The sequence below is a fragment of the Electrona antarctica genome, assembly GCF_951216825.1.
Source record: "Electrona antarctica genome assembly, chromosome: 16".
Taxonomy (NCBI): Eukaryota; Metazoa; Chordata; class Actinopteri; order Myctophiformes; family Myctophidae; genus Electrona; species Electrona antarctica.
The window spans coordinates 34213363-34230621 of record NC_136797.1 but is presented as its reverse complement, the minus strand read 5'-3'; the positions used below and the strand labels follow the sequence as shown (position 1 = coordinate 34230621).

General features: G+C 40.5%; 1 protein-coding gene across 2 annotated transcripts in view; it reads right to left on the bottom strand.

Moving 5' to 3' along the window:
- Positions 1–6787: 6787 nt before the first annotated feature.
- unc5cb (unc-5 netrin receptor Cb) overlaps positions 6788–17259 on the bottom strand; it is a 194898-nt gene continuing 184426 nt past the window's right edge. For both annotated transcript variants that reach the window (XM_079524910.1, XM_079524909.1), the window contains 5 exons: positions 16737–16970; positions 13769–13918; positions 12778–12942; positions 9577–9755; positions 6788–9122 (listed from right to left, as the gene is read on the bottom strand). In XM_079524910.1, coding sequence (XP_079381036.1) covers positions 8975–9122; positions 9577–9755; positions 12778–12942; positions 13769–13918; positions 16737–16970 — 876 coding nt within the window. In that variant the 3' untranslated portion in view covers positions 6788–8974. The remainder of the gene's footprint in view (positions 9123–9576; positions 9756–12777; positions 12943–13768; positions 13919–16736; positions 16971–17259) is intronic.

The following is a 17259-nucleotide window of genomic DNA, read 5'->3' as shown; positions in this document are numbered from 1 at the left end:
CAAAAAAGCACTTTCACCTAGAAACTCCATTCACACTTTTTATAATTCAGCTTTCTGTGGAGACACATGCTGGAACTTTTTACTTTGAAATGTTTTGTAGTTTCTGAGTTATTTAAGTTAAACGCCCAATGCATTCCCAATGGCAATAGCACAAACTTTGGCATGCTACTAGTCCTACATACTTACACCTAGAAACCCCATTCAAACCTATTTAGGTTCATCTTACGGTGGACATGTTTGCCTGAAAAGGAATCTTTGAAATGTTTCATCGTTTTAGAAATATAGTGCTTTCAAATTTGAGACATTTACAATGGGGCTCAATGGCAGATATTGGCACGTCAAAAAAGCACTTTCACCTAGAAACTCCATTCACACTTTTTATAATTCAGCTTTCTGTGGAGACACATGCTGGAACTTTTTACTTTGAAATGTTTTGTAGTTTCTGAGTTATTTAAGTTAAACGCCCAATGCATTCCCAATGCCAATAGCACAAACTTTGGCATGCTACTAGTCCTACATACTTACACCTAGAAACCCCATTCAAACCTATTCAGGTTCATCTTACGGTGGACATGTTTGCCTGAAAAGGAATCTTTGAAATGTTTCATAGTTTTAGAAATATAGTGCTTTAAATGTGAGAAATTTATAATGGCAGATAGTGGCACGTCAAAATACCTTTCACCTAGAAACTCCATTCACACGTTTTATAATTCAGCTTACTGTGGAGACACATGCTGGAACTTTTTACTTTGAAATGTTTTTTAGTTTCTGAGTTATTTAAGTTAAACGCCCAATGCATTCCCAATGGCAATAGCACAAACTTTGGCATGCTACTAGTCCTACATACTTACACCTAGAAACCCCATTCAAACCTATTTAGGTTCATCTTACGGTGGACATGTTTGCCTGAAAAGGAATCTTTAAAATGTCTCATCGTTTTAGAAATATAGTGCTTTCAAATTTGAGACATTTACAATGGGGCTCAATGGCAGATATTGGCACGTCAAAAAAGCACTTTCACCTAGAAACTCCATTCACACTTTTTATAATTCAGCTTTCTGTGGAGACACATGCTGGAACTTTTTACTTTGAAATGTTTTGTAGTTTCTGAGTTATTTAAGTTAAACGCCCAATGCATTCCCAATGGCAATAGCACAAACTTTGGCATGCTACTAGTCCTACATACTTACACCTAGAAACCCCATTCAAACCTATTTAGGTTCATCTTACGGTGGACATGTTTGCCTGAAAAGGAATCTTTGAAATGTTTCATCGTTTTAGAAATATAGTGCTTTCAAATTTGAGACATTTACAATGGGGCTCAATGGCAGATATTGGCACGTCAAAAAAGCACTTTCACCTAGAAACTCCATTCACACTTTTTATAATTCAGCTTTCTGTGGAGACACATGCTGGAACTTTTTACTTTGAAATGTTTTGTAGTTTCTGAGTTATTTAAGTTAAACGCCCAATGCATTCCCAATGGCAATAGCACAAACTTTGGCATGCTACTAGTCCTACATACTTACACCTAGAAACCCCATTCAAATCTATTTAGGTTCATCTTACGGTGGACATGTTTGCCTGAAAAGGAATCTTTGAAATGTTTCATCGTTTTAGAAATATAGTGCTTTCAAATTTGAGACATTTACAATGGGGCTCAATGGCAGATATTGGCACGTCAAAAAAGCACTTTCACCTAGAAACTCCATTCACACTTTTTATAATTCAGCTTTCTGTGGAGACACATGCTGGAACTTTTTACTTTGAAATGTTTTGTAGTTTCTGAGTTATTTAAGTTAAACGCCCAATGCATTCCCAATGGCAATAGCACAAACTTTGGCATGCTACTAGTCCTACATACTTACACCTAGAAACCCCATTCAAACCTATTTAGGTTCATCTTACGGTGGACATGTTTGCCTGAAAAGGAATCTTTGAAATGTTTCATCGTTTTAGAAATATAGTGCTTTCAAATATGAGACATTTACAATGGGGCTCAATGGCAGATATTGGCACGTCAAAAAAGCACTTTCACCTAGAAACTCCATTCACACTTTTTATAATTCAGCTTTCTGTGGAGACACATGCTGGAACTTTTTACTTTGAAATGTTTTGTAGTTTCTGAGTTATTTAAGTTAAACGCCCAATGCATTCCCAATGGCAATAGCACAAACTTTGGCATGCTACTAGTCCTACATACTTACACCTAGAAACCCCATTCAAACCTATTTAGGTTCATCTTACGGTGGACATGTTTGCCTGAAAAGGAATCTTTGAAATGTTTCATAGTTTTAGAAATATAGTGCTTTTAAATTTGAGAAATTCAGAATGGGGGTCATTGGCAGATTTTGGCAAGTAAAGATTTGAGTGGGGTTTGAACCCACAATCTCCAGGTCATGCAGCCAGTATGCTAAGTCACTGATCTACTTGCTACCTGCCACAACACAGTCTGCTGTTCCCTTTGAGTACAACATTGATACAAAAATAAAATACAAAAAATAAAATAACAGGAGATTTGTCTATTGTTTCTTTTGCTGTTGTTTATCTCTAGACGTTCGAATGTTTATGAACCACAATGGAAAACAGTCTCTGGCTCTTCTGTCATTATCTTTTCGGCCTTTTAAGAACCGCATGCACAGTGGCTCACTGGGTACAGAGCCTGCCTGGGAATCAGGAGGCTGCAGGTTCAAGTCCTGCCTCTGACATAGTGTCCTGAAAATATGACAAACCATGGACTATAGTATGTTGTTTTTTCATGATTTTCATCTTTTTTTCAAATCCTCCAAAATCATGAAAAACGACATGCTATAGTATGCCGTCCGAAACCATGAACTATAGTATGTCGTTTTTTCATGATTTTCATCATTTTTTCAAATAGTCCAAAATCACGAAAAACGACATGCTATAGTATGCCGTCCGAAAAAATATATAACTTTGGCATGCTACTAGTCCTACATACTTACACCTAGAATCCCCATTCAAACCTATTTAGGTTCATCTTACGGTGGACATGTTTGCCTGAAAAGGAATCTTTGAAATGTTTCATAGTTTTAGAAATATAGTGCTTTAAATGTGAGAAATTTATAATGGCAGATAGTGGCACGTCAAAATCACTTTCACCTAGAAACTCCATTCACACGTTTTATAATTCAGCTTACTGTGGAGACACATGCTGGAACTTTTTACTTTGAAATGTTTTGTAGTTTCTGAGTTATTTAAGTTAAACGCCCAATGCATTCCCAATGGCAATAGCACAAACTTTGGCATGCTACTAGTCCTACATACTTACACCTAGAAACCCCATTCAAACCTATTTAGGTTCATCTTACGGTGGACATGTTTGCCTGAAAAGGAATCTTTGAAATGTTTCATCGTTTTAGAAATATAGTGCTTTCAAATTTGAGACATTTACAATGGGGCTCAATGGCAGATATTGGCACGTCAAAAAAGCACTTTCACCTAGAAACTCCATTCACACGTTTTATAATTCAGCTTTCTGTGGAGACACATGCTGGAACTTTTTACTTTGAAATGTTTTGTAGTTTCTGAGTTATTTAAGTTAAACGCCCAATGCATTCCCAATGGCAATAGCACAAACTTTGGCATGCTACTAGTCCTACATACTTACACCTAGAAACCCCATTCAAACCTATTTAGGTTCATCTTACGGTGGACATGTTTGCCTGAAAAGGAATCTTTGAAATGTTTCATCGTTTTAGAAATATAGTGCTTTCAAATTTGAGACATTTACAATGGGGCTCAATGGCAGATATTGGCACGTCAAAAAAGCACTTTCACCTAGAAACTCCATTCACACTTTTTATAATTCAGCTTACTGTGGAGACACATGCTGGAACTTTTTACTTTGAAATGTTTTGTAGTTTCTGAGTTATTTAAGTTAAACGCCCAATGCATTCCCAATGGCAATAGCACAAACTTTGGCATGCTACTAGTCCTACATACTTACACCTAGAAACCCCATTCAAACCTATTTAGGTTCATCTTACGGTGGACATGTTTGCCTGAAAAGGAATCTTTGAAATGTTTCATCGTTTTAGAAATATAGTGCTTTCAAATTTGAGACATTTACAATGGGGCTCAATGGCAGATATTGGCATGTCAAAAAAGCACTTTCACCTAGAAACTCCATTCACACGTTTTATAATTCAGCTTACTGTGGAGACACATGCTGGAACTTTTTACTTTGAAATGTTTTGTAGTTTCTGAGTTATTTAAGTTAAACGCCCAATGCATTCCCAATGGCAATAGCACAAACTTTGGCATGCTACTAGTCCTACATACTTACACCTAGAAACCCCATTCAAACCTATTTAGGTTCATCTTACGGTGGACATGTTTGCCTGAAAAGGAATCTTTGAAATGTTTCATCGTTTTAGAAATATAGTGCTTTCAAATTTGAGACATTTACAATGGGGCTCAATGGCAGATATTGGCACGTCAAAAAAGCACTTTCACCTAGAAACTCCATTCACACGTTTTATAATTCAGCTTTCTGTGGAGACACATGCTGGAACTTTTTACTTTGAAATGTTTTGTAGTTTCTGAGTTATTTAAGTTAAACGCCCAATGCATTCCCAATGGCAATAGCACAAACTTTGGCATGCTACTAGTCCTACATACTTACACCTAGAAACCCCATTCAAACCTATTTAGGTTCATCTTACGGTGGACATGTTTGCCTGAAAAGGAATCTTTGAAATGTTTCATCGTTTTAGAAATATAGTGCTTTAAATGTGAGAAATTTATAATGGCAGATAGTGGCACGTCAAAATCACTTTCACCTAGAAACTCCATTCACACGTTTTATAATTCAGCTTACTGTGGAGACACATGCTGGAACTTTTTACTTTGAAATGTTTTGTAGTTTCTGAGTTATTTAAGTTAAACGCCCAATGCATTCCCAATGGCAATAGCACAAACTTTGGCATGCTACTAGTCCTACATACTTACACCTAGAAACCCCATTCAAACCTATTTAGGTTCATCTTACGGTGGACATGTTTGCCTGAAAAGGAATCTTTGAAATGTTTCATCGTTTTAGAAATATAGTGCTTTCAAATTTGAGACATTTACAATGGGGCTCAATGGCAGATATTGGCACGTCAAAAAAGCACTTTCACCTAGAAACTCCATTCACACGTTTTATAATTCAGCTTTCTGTGGAGACACATGCTGGAACTTTTTACTTTGAAATGTTTTGTAGTTTCTGAGTTATTTAAGTTAAACGCCCAATGCATTCCCAATGGCAATAGCACAAACTTTGGCATGCTACTAGTCCTACATACTTACACCTAGAAACCCCATTCAAACCTATTTAGGTTCATCTTACGGTGGACATGTTTGCCTGAAAAGGAATCTTTGAAATGTTTCATAGTTTTAGAAATATAGTGCTTTCAAAGTGAATGAAGTTTCTAGGTGAAAGTGATTTTTTGACATGCCAAAATCTGCCATTGATTTGACATAGGCCTATATGTTTTTCGACACACACATATATACATATATATATATATATATATATATATATATATGAATTCAATGTGATCAGAGGGTTAGGGTTATTTGTTCATTCAATAATTATAAAACCCACAGACACCCTTAATCACATCTAGTATACAATATTTTGTCTGCAACTGGTGTACAGAATAAGTCCCCATCCACTCGACCACTATGGCATGTGTGAGTGGATCAGTGGATCCATTTAAAATACAACATTGTCTAATTCTTATTTATTGAATCTGAGAAAAATCAATAAATCAAAATCCAAGACATAATTTTCAGTGTTGCATATAAATATAATTTATTATTAGTCTTAAAAATTCTTTCTTACACTTTGTACAGTAACTTGACAGATGAAATGCAAGCAGTCACCATTAACATCATGAGACCATCATGAGACCATCATGAGACCATCATGAGACCATCATGAGAACATCAGTCACCATTACCATCATGAGACCATCATGAGACCATCATGAGAACATCAGTCACCATTAACATCATGAGACCATCATGAGACCATCATGAGACCATCATGAGAACATCAGTCACCATTAACATCATGAGAGTGCCAGAAACGGATAAGCCACATTCTCACAATACACAATAAAAGTCTTGAAATGAAATGCTTAATTTATACTTTGTTACGTGCCTGTGTCGCGTGTTGTAATCTACACCAGTGGTTCCCAAAGTGGGCTCCTTGAGGCAGTTCCAGGGGTCCCCAGCTAAATGAGTTTGGAACCAAAATGGACCCTTATGGGTCCTTAACTCTGAGTGTACACGTGGAACCAACGGGTCCATTTGGTACAATATAAATTGGGGGTCCCAGAGATGGAAATGCCATTAAATGGGGGTCCGTAGCCTAATGCCTGTCAAACTGGGGGTCCTTGAAATTAAACGGGTTGAGAATCTCTGCTAGAGCCGTAAAAATCTTCTCTTATGGGGTCTCTGGCATATCATTTCAAATGGAGGGTCCGTGGGCTAATTAATGTCAATTTGGGGGTCCTTGACATGAAAAAGTTGGGAACCACTGATCTACATTAATCCATTGAGACCTGGAACGCATCCATGTCACGTTAGCGTTTAACCACATTAACCATTAACCCATTTTGGGGCGGGAACCCCTTTTGGTGTTTTAAACATTGTTATAATTTAGCTATTGAAAAATAGCAGATCTACAAGCTCATGAACTTGTAGGTCTGCTATGAACTTGTAGGTCTGCTATTTTTGAAAAATCGTTAAAATGTGCCTCAAATCTTTCCGAAAATTGTCATGATTTAGAAAACTTTTTTTTTAAAATTTCGACGTCAGGCCTGAATGGGTTAAAAGCTCAAAACACAATGCACAATGCAACGTGCTTGTAAGATCAGTTATTTCTGGCACGAGACACCGGTGAGCAACAAAGTACTCATCGATGTGAATGCAACAGCTTGCGCAATGATAATGTACAGATTGTTTAGAAACAATGCAAATTTGCATAGACGGCTTTAAGAAACTGGTACAACTGTCATGTAAAAATAAAAATAAAAAAATCAATCGGAACAATCGAGAACACTTCCAGAAGTGTTCCTGCTGCATCAAGGGAATGTTGTAATTACAATTATCATTAATTGCTATACACAGTCAACGTCGTCATATTGATGTTTTTTTCTGTCATTAACTGTAATCAATAAAATAAAAAACATGAATCTGATTTAATATCTTAATTTCTCCTCCATCCAAAATCAAATATGACTAATGCTATTCAATTCTGACATAAAAAAGAACAACACCACGTTGTATTAAGATTATCAACATCTGTATTAAATTTACTTCATACAATGTATGTCAATTATTTGGTAAAAGGCAATTGTATTCAGTTGCATTGGTCCTAAAAAAATATACGTATATTAACAAACCACATACATATTTCCCCCCAAGAGTATCTTCCCTTGTTCTAGTCATGGAACTCTCAATGATTTACGTCTTTATGGAACTTGATGGTTTATTTTGGCTGGAGATGGGGAAGATAAATATCTCACTTGTGGCCCAAAATATTAAAGATCCACTAAATGATAACCAAAACAAATGATTCAACAATTATTCTCTAAATAATTTCAAAATGCCTTATGTAGGAAAGCACACATACTTTTAAAATAAAATTAAAATAATAATAATATGAATTATAACAATTATTTGTAATTATGACAGCCATACCAAACAGTAATTGATGTAAAATGATTACAGCTTTCACGTTCTTATGTACATGTAATGTTGCAATATTTTGTGGCTGAAAGAAGTTGTTATGGCAAGAGTCCACCAGGGGGTGCTGTGACACAATTAAAAGTGAACAAAATACACAAAAGGCTGGGAGGACACATGGCAGTAATACAAAGTAATCCATACCAGGCAGCAAAAAAGAAGGGAAAAAAAAGGAAGAAACAAAAATAAAAAAAGGAAAAAGATATTCATGTATAAATAGATGTTATTAAATACTATGTTATCACTGAACAAGTTACCCAACAAAGAATGGTTTGAGGTGTCAGGGGGAGTGAGGGTCCAGTCCAAACCGGCTCCTCGATCCTGAGAGCCCTGGCAGTCCACCACTGGGATCCTAACACTGCTGAGTCTGCTGTCCAAGGCCAGGACCTCAGCCAAGTATCTGGACAGTCCCCAGTCAGCTGTGTCCAAGGAAATAGAGCCACTAACACTGTGAGTGAGTGGTACCAGGGAGACAAAGAGACGACTGGCACAGATTGTTGTCCACTTTCCAAGTTTTTACACTCCGTGTGGCAATAATTTAAGGGAGTCATGTCTGAGAAAACCTTGTTATTTTGTGTACTTTCCAATTCATACTATCTGGTGTGAATGTGTGCGTGTGTGCATGTGTGCGTGTGCGTGCATGTGTGGACTCGTATTAATGCAGTGTACTTGTGTGGACCAAATGTATGTAGAAGTATAGTGGAATTGAGAAATAGACATTGTGAGGACCATATTCCTGAACCTTAGGAACAGAAATAGTTGTTTTATGGTTTAAAATGAGACATTTAGTGGTTAGATTTAGGGTTGGGGTTAGAGTTATACCTGGTTGATTTATACTTAGTTGTGCGCCCATGTCGCTCACTGGAAACAGATGATCTAGAAACTCACAACATGTTGCAACGTGATACGCTGTGAGCTTGTAGATCGGCTATTTTCATCCAATCAGCATCCTAAAATGTCCTCGCAAGTATAGTATTACAAGCGTGTGTGTGTGTGTGTGTGTGTGTGTGTGTGTGTGTGTGTGTGTGTGTGTGTGTGTGTGTGTGTGTGTGTGTGTGTGAGCAAGGGCATTTATCACTGCAGTGCCAGCTTGAGTATAGATTGACGGTCTCTTCAATTGTCCTTTTGGTGTCCTTCTATTCCTCATCCCCCCCGACTCCCCCATCCACCGGAATGTTATATTCCCAGACAGACAGATGTCAGTGCTCAGATGTCAGTGCTCAAAAAGGCTGTCATGTCGTCCCATCTCCTCCAGGACGTGGGCCAGACGGCTGAGGTTGCCGTCGGGGAAGTGCTGAGCCTCCCACAAGTCCAAGATTACCCCTGTAGGACTGGACTTGGTAGCAAAGTAGTTCAGATACCTGGAGTGATGGATGGCAGGAGAGAGAGCAAGGTTAAGAAATGATACTGTAGGTAGGCACTAGGCACTACTAGGCAGAGGGAAGCAAAGCAGGCGGTTTAGGACACATGTTGGGACATAACCACTCGGTTGGGTCACTCTGGGGGACTCACACCGTAGGTGTCTCAGAAGAGGAAAGAGCTCCCTTTCTCTGTCATTTAGAATCTAGATTTCCATCTCATCTTTTCCCTCTATGTCTCTCTCTCTCTCAATGTGCTCTCAGGGTGACAGCACATTGTCAATGATTTATACAGTTGGCTGTCGGACATTTTTCTTTTCCCTCATATTGATGTACTCTCTCATTGTGCACCTTGCTGACTATTATGAAGAGATTGAATAATGGGTTGGACTCACAGATACAGACACGTACGCACACGAGCACACGCACATACGAACCATATGTGTACTGTACACACCTGTCCAGGTTGAGTTTATGGGCCAGCATCCTCCAGTCATTGCCTCTGGTTTGCGGTGCGTCTAGGCTGCCACACAGCTTCTGTCGGATGGAGACAGGGATGCGGAAGGCATTGGGTCCCACGAGGGTGGTGATGTTACTGGCAGGGTCCAGTAGAGATGTGTCGATGCTCTGGGAGTCCTGGCGTGTGACAGAGGATGGGAGGAGTTATTCATGGCTGTAATATGACATGTGTAAATGGTAAATGGTAAATGGTGCATTTATATAGTGCCTTTATCCAAGGCGCTTTACATAGATTGTGCATTACATTCACCCATTCACACACACATTCACACACTGATTGCGGCGGAAGCCATGCAAGGTACCAACCAGCACATCGGGAGCAATTTGGGGTTCAGTGTCTTGCCCAAGGACACTTCGACATGTAGCCAGGAGGAGCCGGGATTCGAACCGCCGACCCATGGATCATTGGACGACCTGCTCTACCTCTTGAGCCACAGTCGCCCCATATATATAGTCCAAGTCACAGTCCAAGAGAATGCACGCACATCCAAATACATCAACATGATGAACCTTAAATGTCAAGTGACGGTCTTCCTTCACACAATCCTGACTCCCAAGCACTTTCACTTTGATGTTAAAGATTCAAACAAAATTCACTGACTCCACTGTGGCTTGGTTGATTGAAATTACATGATGGCACAGGCAGTGAGTCAGGGAAAATTCTGTGATGAATAGCAATGACCTAGAGGTACATAGTAAATAGTAAGCGCATGAATCGTTTTGACAACAGTACAGTGATGCACGGGTCGAGTATTTCAACTTCACTAACTGATGGCAAACATACAAAAGAACACTTCAACAGTACTAAGGACCAAACCGCACCAATGCACTTTTTGCATGGTCAACACATGTGTCAACAGCCCATATACTGTACCCCCCTCACACACACAACACTGAAAATGCACCCACGGCCATAACGTTAAATTATAAAGATGTCTCTTATATTGCTTTATCCTTTTATCTGATGGTCCGAGGTTGGCATTCAACTTGTCTGGCAGCAAACTCATCATCACTGACCGTTGACCTGGATGTGACATCATACACAAGACACTGAGCTTGCTTACACGGAATGAATACTATCATACTGTTTGCTATGTGGCACCATGCCAAAGACCACAGAGGTGTCCAACAACTACTGTATCTACTGCCCTACGGCACCTCTGCACATTTACACACATTTCTTTAGTGCTTTTAAGTGTGGTTTCTGGATGTCAGTGTTCACAGTTCACAGTAAAGGACCAGGAGGATTTGAACTCACAACGTTCAGATCATATAGACAGTGTCATAACACAGTGAGTCACCAGATTCATACCAGCTTCCTTTCTCCTTTAACAATACAAACAAAATACACGTAAAAATATCCTGTTTTTTATCGTTTATTGTGCTGTTGCTGTTTATGGAGCACAATGGAAACAATCCTCTGGCTTTTTTTGTCCTGGTCCTGAGTTCAAATCCTACAAATACAAATAGTGGATCTGAATTGTGAACACTTGTCAGTTTTTTTTTTACACATTCTGAATACCCCCCAGCACAAACTATTTTCAGATGAGGGTCTGTGGCCAAATACGTATCAATTTGGGGGTTGTTATTGACGTGCACATGTTTGAGAACTGAATGGATAGAGAACCACTATGACGTTCAAACAGGCTGCCATATGGGTAGAGAGCCCACCTGGAGAGCGGAAGGTTCCAGGTTCGATTCCCGGACCCGAAAATGTGTTACCATGTCAATGAGCAAGACACTGAACCTCTAGCCTCGGTACCAGGCTTTCATTTTCGTTGCCGCAAAAAATGAAAGCCTGGAGGAACGCATTGGCCGCTCTGGGCTAGAAGTGGGAGTCAACCCTTCCGGGTGGGCGTCGCTCCAAATGATGTGACGTAGCGCTGCACTGGGGGGGAGAGGAGGAGCCGGGGGTCACTGACAGATCGGTGAGATCCAATCAGGGTGTGCGCAAATCTCTGCCGCGACCCGCCCCTCTAGACCAGAAACCTAACACATCTATGGCATAGGCCTAATCACTAGAAGGGAGGGGTGCTGTAATGGTACTTCTTAGTCCCCTAACTGCACAGGACAGCAGGTTTGGGTCTGGACTGATCATTTTATTTTCAGTTTTGTTGATGAATTGAATACATAGGATTCTCAACCTTTTTAATTTCAAGGACCCCCAGTTTCAAACACCCTATTCAAACCTAATACTCAGTGTTAATTTAACTAAATGGAACCATTCCATTTGTGCACTCTCAGTTACAGACTTGTTAGGGTCCATCTGGACGTCCGGGGACCAATAACATGGCATGACATGATCCACAGGATGCTACATATTGTATATTTATATGAAACAGCCTTCCCCCTGCGGTTGTTGGAGACATTACATCTAGCAGTGTTCATGCCTTCAGGAAGATCTGAACATTGTGAACAAACACCTCCTCAGTATGTGACTGTAATCCCACAAAGCTCAAGGACTTTTAATTATCCATCTTTCAGTTTCTATTTACCCCTGACTGAGTAGCTGCAGATCAGTGGTACGCTCTTTGATTTTTTTTTTCTCAAAGCCTGTATCTGCCTAAAAAAATGAAAGAAAAAAAAAACGTCCATTGAAAACAGGCTGTAGCCTGTTTCCAAAGGCTATGGCTGTTTGGCGGTCCTTGGCAAGGGACGATTTGGGAACCCCTGCTCCTATTTACCTCATTATTCCTTCCTTTGTGAAGGATCTGCAGCAGGATCCGAGGGCTATTATTCCCCATCCACTCCACTCACATTTGTACCGGTTTCTCAATAGACTACACTAGAGAAAGGCTGCAGGGTCAACAGGGTTATTTTCTTTTTCAGATGCATTCAAAACTGACAGCCTAATGTCGCATCAGACGTGTAACAAGGGCCTGTACCCTCAGATGCGTTTGTTTTTAACTTCCTACAGTATGCTGTCTTAGGCCCAAACCACACTAATGCAACTAGTCGCAAATCCTTGCAACAAAACAGTTTTAAGGACATGTCACACCAATGCAACTCCTTGCAACTGCCATCGGGGATAATGGTTGTGTTGTGTGAATAATCATTGGTGGGGTTTGGGCCTTAAATTCACCTTTTGTTAGTTAAAGCTAACCTCAAATATATGCAAGACTGTGTATATATACTGCACCTCTGAGAGGGTGGTGTCTAGCTGGAAGATCTGACCCTCTCCCTCCACCTGGCGCACACACAGTTTACAGGCCAGGTGTACAGTGCTGGGAGAGAAGCGTTCCAGGGTAAAGCTACAGTGGAGATTCCTCTGAGAACCACTCCACACCTGCTGGAAGGACAGCTCCTATGGAGGGAGAAAGACAGTGGAGGAGGTTAAACTGAACTGTGTGGTAGAGAGAGAGAGAGAGAGAGAGAGAGAGAGAGAGAGAGAGAGAGAGAGAGAGAGAGAGAGAGAGAGAGAGAGAGAGAGAGAGAGAGAGAGAGAGAGAGAGAGAGAGAGACAGACAGACAGACAGACAGACAGACAGACAGACAGACAGACAGACAGACAGACACAGACAGAGACAGACAGAGAGAGAGAGACAGACAGACAGACAGACAGACAGACAGACAGACAGACAAGACTGAAGGCATTTCAAATAATAATTAAGGTATAAAACAGAGAAGAGACAGAGATGTATGCTAGATACTACTGTAGATACCGACATAATGACACAGTGACCATTATACTGACATAGCCTACTGACCATGATACTGACATGATGATTACGTTTGTTTTATTCCACATTTCAATATAGTTTGTCCTGTATATTATCATATTCTTATGCAATATACTGGTTGTCTGGTTACACCAATAAACACACCCCAGTTATCTTGGTAACTTGCATTGTGAACCAAGACAGACACAATGCAGATATGTATAGGCATAGCAATAGCTTGAAAGGTGAGGCATGCTAGCAGCTGCGGGGAACAAGACAATTAATGTGGTACACTCCGCTGTCAAATTGTCTGTTAATGAATGTTGGCTACCATATAAATGAAGACTCCAGATGACATGACATGGTGGATAGAAGACCGTCAGAAATGCAAACCACCTCACACCTGCTGTATGCACAAATGGTGGTCTGCCTTGGTTGAACAATACCTTATATAATATCCTATTAATGTACCTGGTATTTGACTAGTAGCTTGCTCTTCCAGAGTGTGTGGGGGACGTCATGGATGGAAAGTCTCAGGTTGTGGGTGCTGTCTTTAAAGTTGAGGGTCTTTGGTTCATCCAGTAACTTCCCACCCATCTGTTTCTCCATCTGCAAGACCTCCTACGTGTATCGATGTGACATTAACATTAATTAACACCAAGTACTACTGTAGCGTAACACAACGCATGACTACGCCTAGGAGGAAGCAGGCACGCAGCTATGCGTGGGCTGGGGTTGGCCGCGGACGACCCATATAGAGAGCTGGACCACCTATCGATTTTTTCTAAATACATAATACGTTTCATAATGTGTTTTTTTCTTTCAGTAAAATATATTTTTGTTGTGTTTTTTACATGATTGTCTTGCTTAATATGAATAAACAGGCTGTCGGTTCTTTTTCACTAATGTGCCTAGACTAGCCTTTTAATATGAATAAACAGGCTGTCGGTTCTTTTTCACTAATGTGCCTGGACTAGCCTTTTAGCCTTAATATGAATAAACAGGCTGTCGGTTCTTTTTCACTAATGTGCCTGGACTAGCCTTTTTAAGACCCAGGTTTTTGGCCTAGCCCTAGACTATAGGCTGCGAGTTGTTGTGCAAAACACTACATTTCCCAGGCTCCCAGCAAGACTTCCACTTCCTGCTCATCCCTCAGTCCACTGAGACTGCAGCCATGTGGAAATGTTTACTTTTTGTTTCATTCATCTTTCTCGAACAACTAGTGGTCCCGGTCCTGGGCCGTAGCTTGCCTCGATCGCCACGGTAGCTTTTCGGCGACAGTGTGTGTGAGTGTGTGTGTGTGTGTGTGTGTGTGTGTGTGTGTGAGAGTGAGAGTGACAGTATTTGAAAGCGGGTCTGTCTGTCTTGTTAACTAAAGGTAAAAATAAGAACTGCCTGGCTGTCACTCTGGGGGCAATATAACCCGAAAGAGAGCCAAAAATACGGCAAATTAAAGCCGATATACCAGATTATTTTCTCGCGCACGAGCGTAACGCGTGCATGCATGCCGGCCCAGCTAGCCGTCATCAGGCCCATCTTGGACTGCATTTCTGGCTGCGCCACTGGGAGGATGGGAGTTTTAAAATGCTGGTTTCAGTCAAAAGATTGGGAACATTGGGGTCCTAAAATGTCACAGCCATGCTGTTGAACAATTTGGTAATAGCACTTTGATAGACACTTCCAAACGTAGTGGTGTTGAACAGTACAGTAAATCAGTGATTCAGTGCAAGCTTTATGAAGTGAGCCTAAACCCAGCCTTCTGAATCAGACTCGAATGACTGTCCAGCCAGATTACTATCATTCCCAAACTTAATAACTGTGTCCAATACTCCTCCCCGACGTAATAAAGATCGCCTTATCTCTTCTCCGTGTAGGTGGACGACGGAGGTATTAAATAGAGCTGAGGTGAGGGGACGATGCGCGCGCGAGCGGATGAATATGGTTCATATTTGTGAGGGCACAGCAGCTTGCCGAGGGAGATTATATTCAAATGCATGCGTCCATCTCCCATTATTGTGGCACAGAAACACGTAAGCACCCCCGCCTGCCTCCCACACGTCATCTGCTTGGTAACACCTACACGCATACACATTTCACACAAGCGTACTGTACGCGATGAAAAGAGAACTTTACTAGAAAACATTATTACTGTGCCACCAAACATTTTCTTTATAACAATAGTTTTAACCACTTAAGCCCTATTATATACTTTGCCATGCAAAAGGAGTGAAAATAGCTGATCTACAAGCTCACAGCATGTCACGATGCGTTGTGAGATTGTAGATCAGACTGCTATTTTCCGATTTACATTCAATTATTATTATTATTATTATTTGAATGCAGCCTACAATGACATGACATGCCCAAAATATAGGGGCAAAGAAACAGCCACAAATACACAAAAAAACATACTATACTGTGTACACTGTACACAGTATAGTATGTTTTTTTGTACTGTGTACACTGTACACAGTATAGTATGTTTTTTTGTACTGTGTACACTGTACACAGTATAGTATGTTTTTTTGTACTGTGTACACTGTACACAGTATAGTATGTTTTTTTGTGTATTTGTGGCTGTTTCTGTACAGTATACTGTGCAGTGGTGGAAAGTAACCAAGTACATTTACTTAAGTACAATTTTGAGGTACTTGCACTTTACTGGAGTATTTCCAATTTCCAATACTTTTACTTCTACTCCACTACATGTTGGATACAAATATTGTACTTTTACTTCACTTTATTTGAAAACTTTAGTTACTATTTCCTTTGTAGATTTGTATTATTATTATTACGAAACATACATTAACCACTTCAGCCCTGTATACATTTACTTTATTGTATTATTTATTTTTTTTAATATAAGAAACGGGACATTCTGCATAATGACTACTTTTACTTTTGGTACTTTAAGTACATTTTTCTGCCAATAATTTTGAATTCTGGACATTCTACACTTTTACACTGCAGCATTGGTACTTTTACTTAAGTCAGGGGTTCTCAACGTTTTTGGCCGGGGACCCCCGAAAATGCTTTGGCAACGTCTCGGGACCCCCGCCCCGCCCCCTCCCGACCCCCAATATAAATTGACTGCTACAATAACCTTAAACCATTTTGGGCGGGAACCCCTTTTGGTGTTTTAAGCATTGTTATAATTTAGCTATTTAAAAATAGCAGATCTACAAGCTCATAGCGCGCCACCGAGTGGCGCGCTACGAGCTTGTAGGTCTGCTATTTTTGAAAAATCGTGAAAATAAAATTTACAAAAAAAAATAATAATAAATAATAATAAATAATAATTATGGGACCCCCTAAAATATTTTGGCGACCCCCCGAGGGGTCGCGACCCACGGGTTGAGAACCCCTGACTTAAGTAAGTAAAACATCGTAGTGCTTTTCCCGCCAGCGATACTGTGCATATACGCGCCAGTGAGCTTACTTTGAGAGAGTCCTGAGTGTCATCCAGGCAGTAGACCCTGATGTGGTACTCCATGGCGGGGCAGGTGACGGGGCCAAAGATGGCCAGCTTGAGGCGCTTTGCTGTGGCGGCACTGAGAGACTGCCCCACGAGGCAGTAGGTGCCCAGGGTCTCCGTCAGGAGGTGACAGGCCTCCTCGTCCATCTGGATGTAGCACGGCGTGGTGAAGTTCTCCTCCCCTACCACCACCACGTCCTGGTCAGGGGTGAGAGAGAGAGAGAGAGAGAGAGACAGAGAGAGAGAGAGAGAGACAGAGAGAGAGAGACAGAGAGAGAGAGACAGAGAGAGAGAGAGAGAGACAGAGAGAGAGAGACAGAGAGAGAGAGACAGAGAGAGCGCGGAAGGAAGGAAGTAAGGCAAGCAAGTGAGAACAGAGTTAGAGGGAGGATGGGAGAATAGGCTGGCTATAAAAAAAATATATATATATATATATATATATAAATGACTTAATTCACGCATTAATTAGATTTTTAGGATCAGTTGC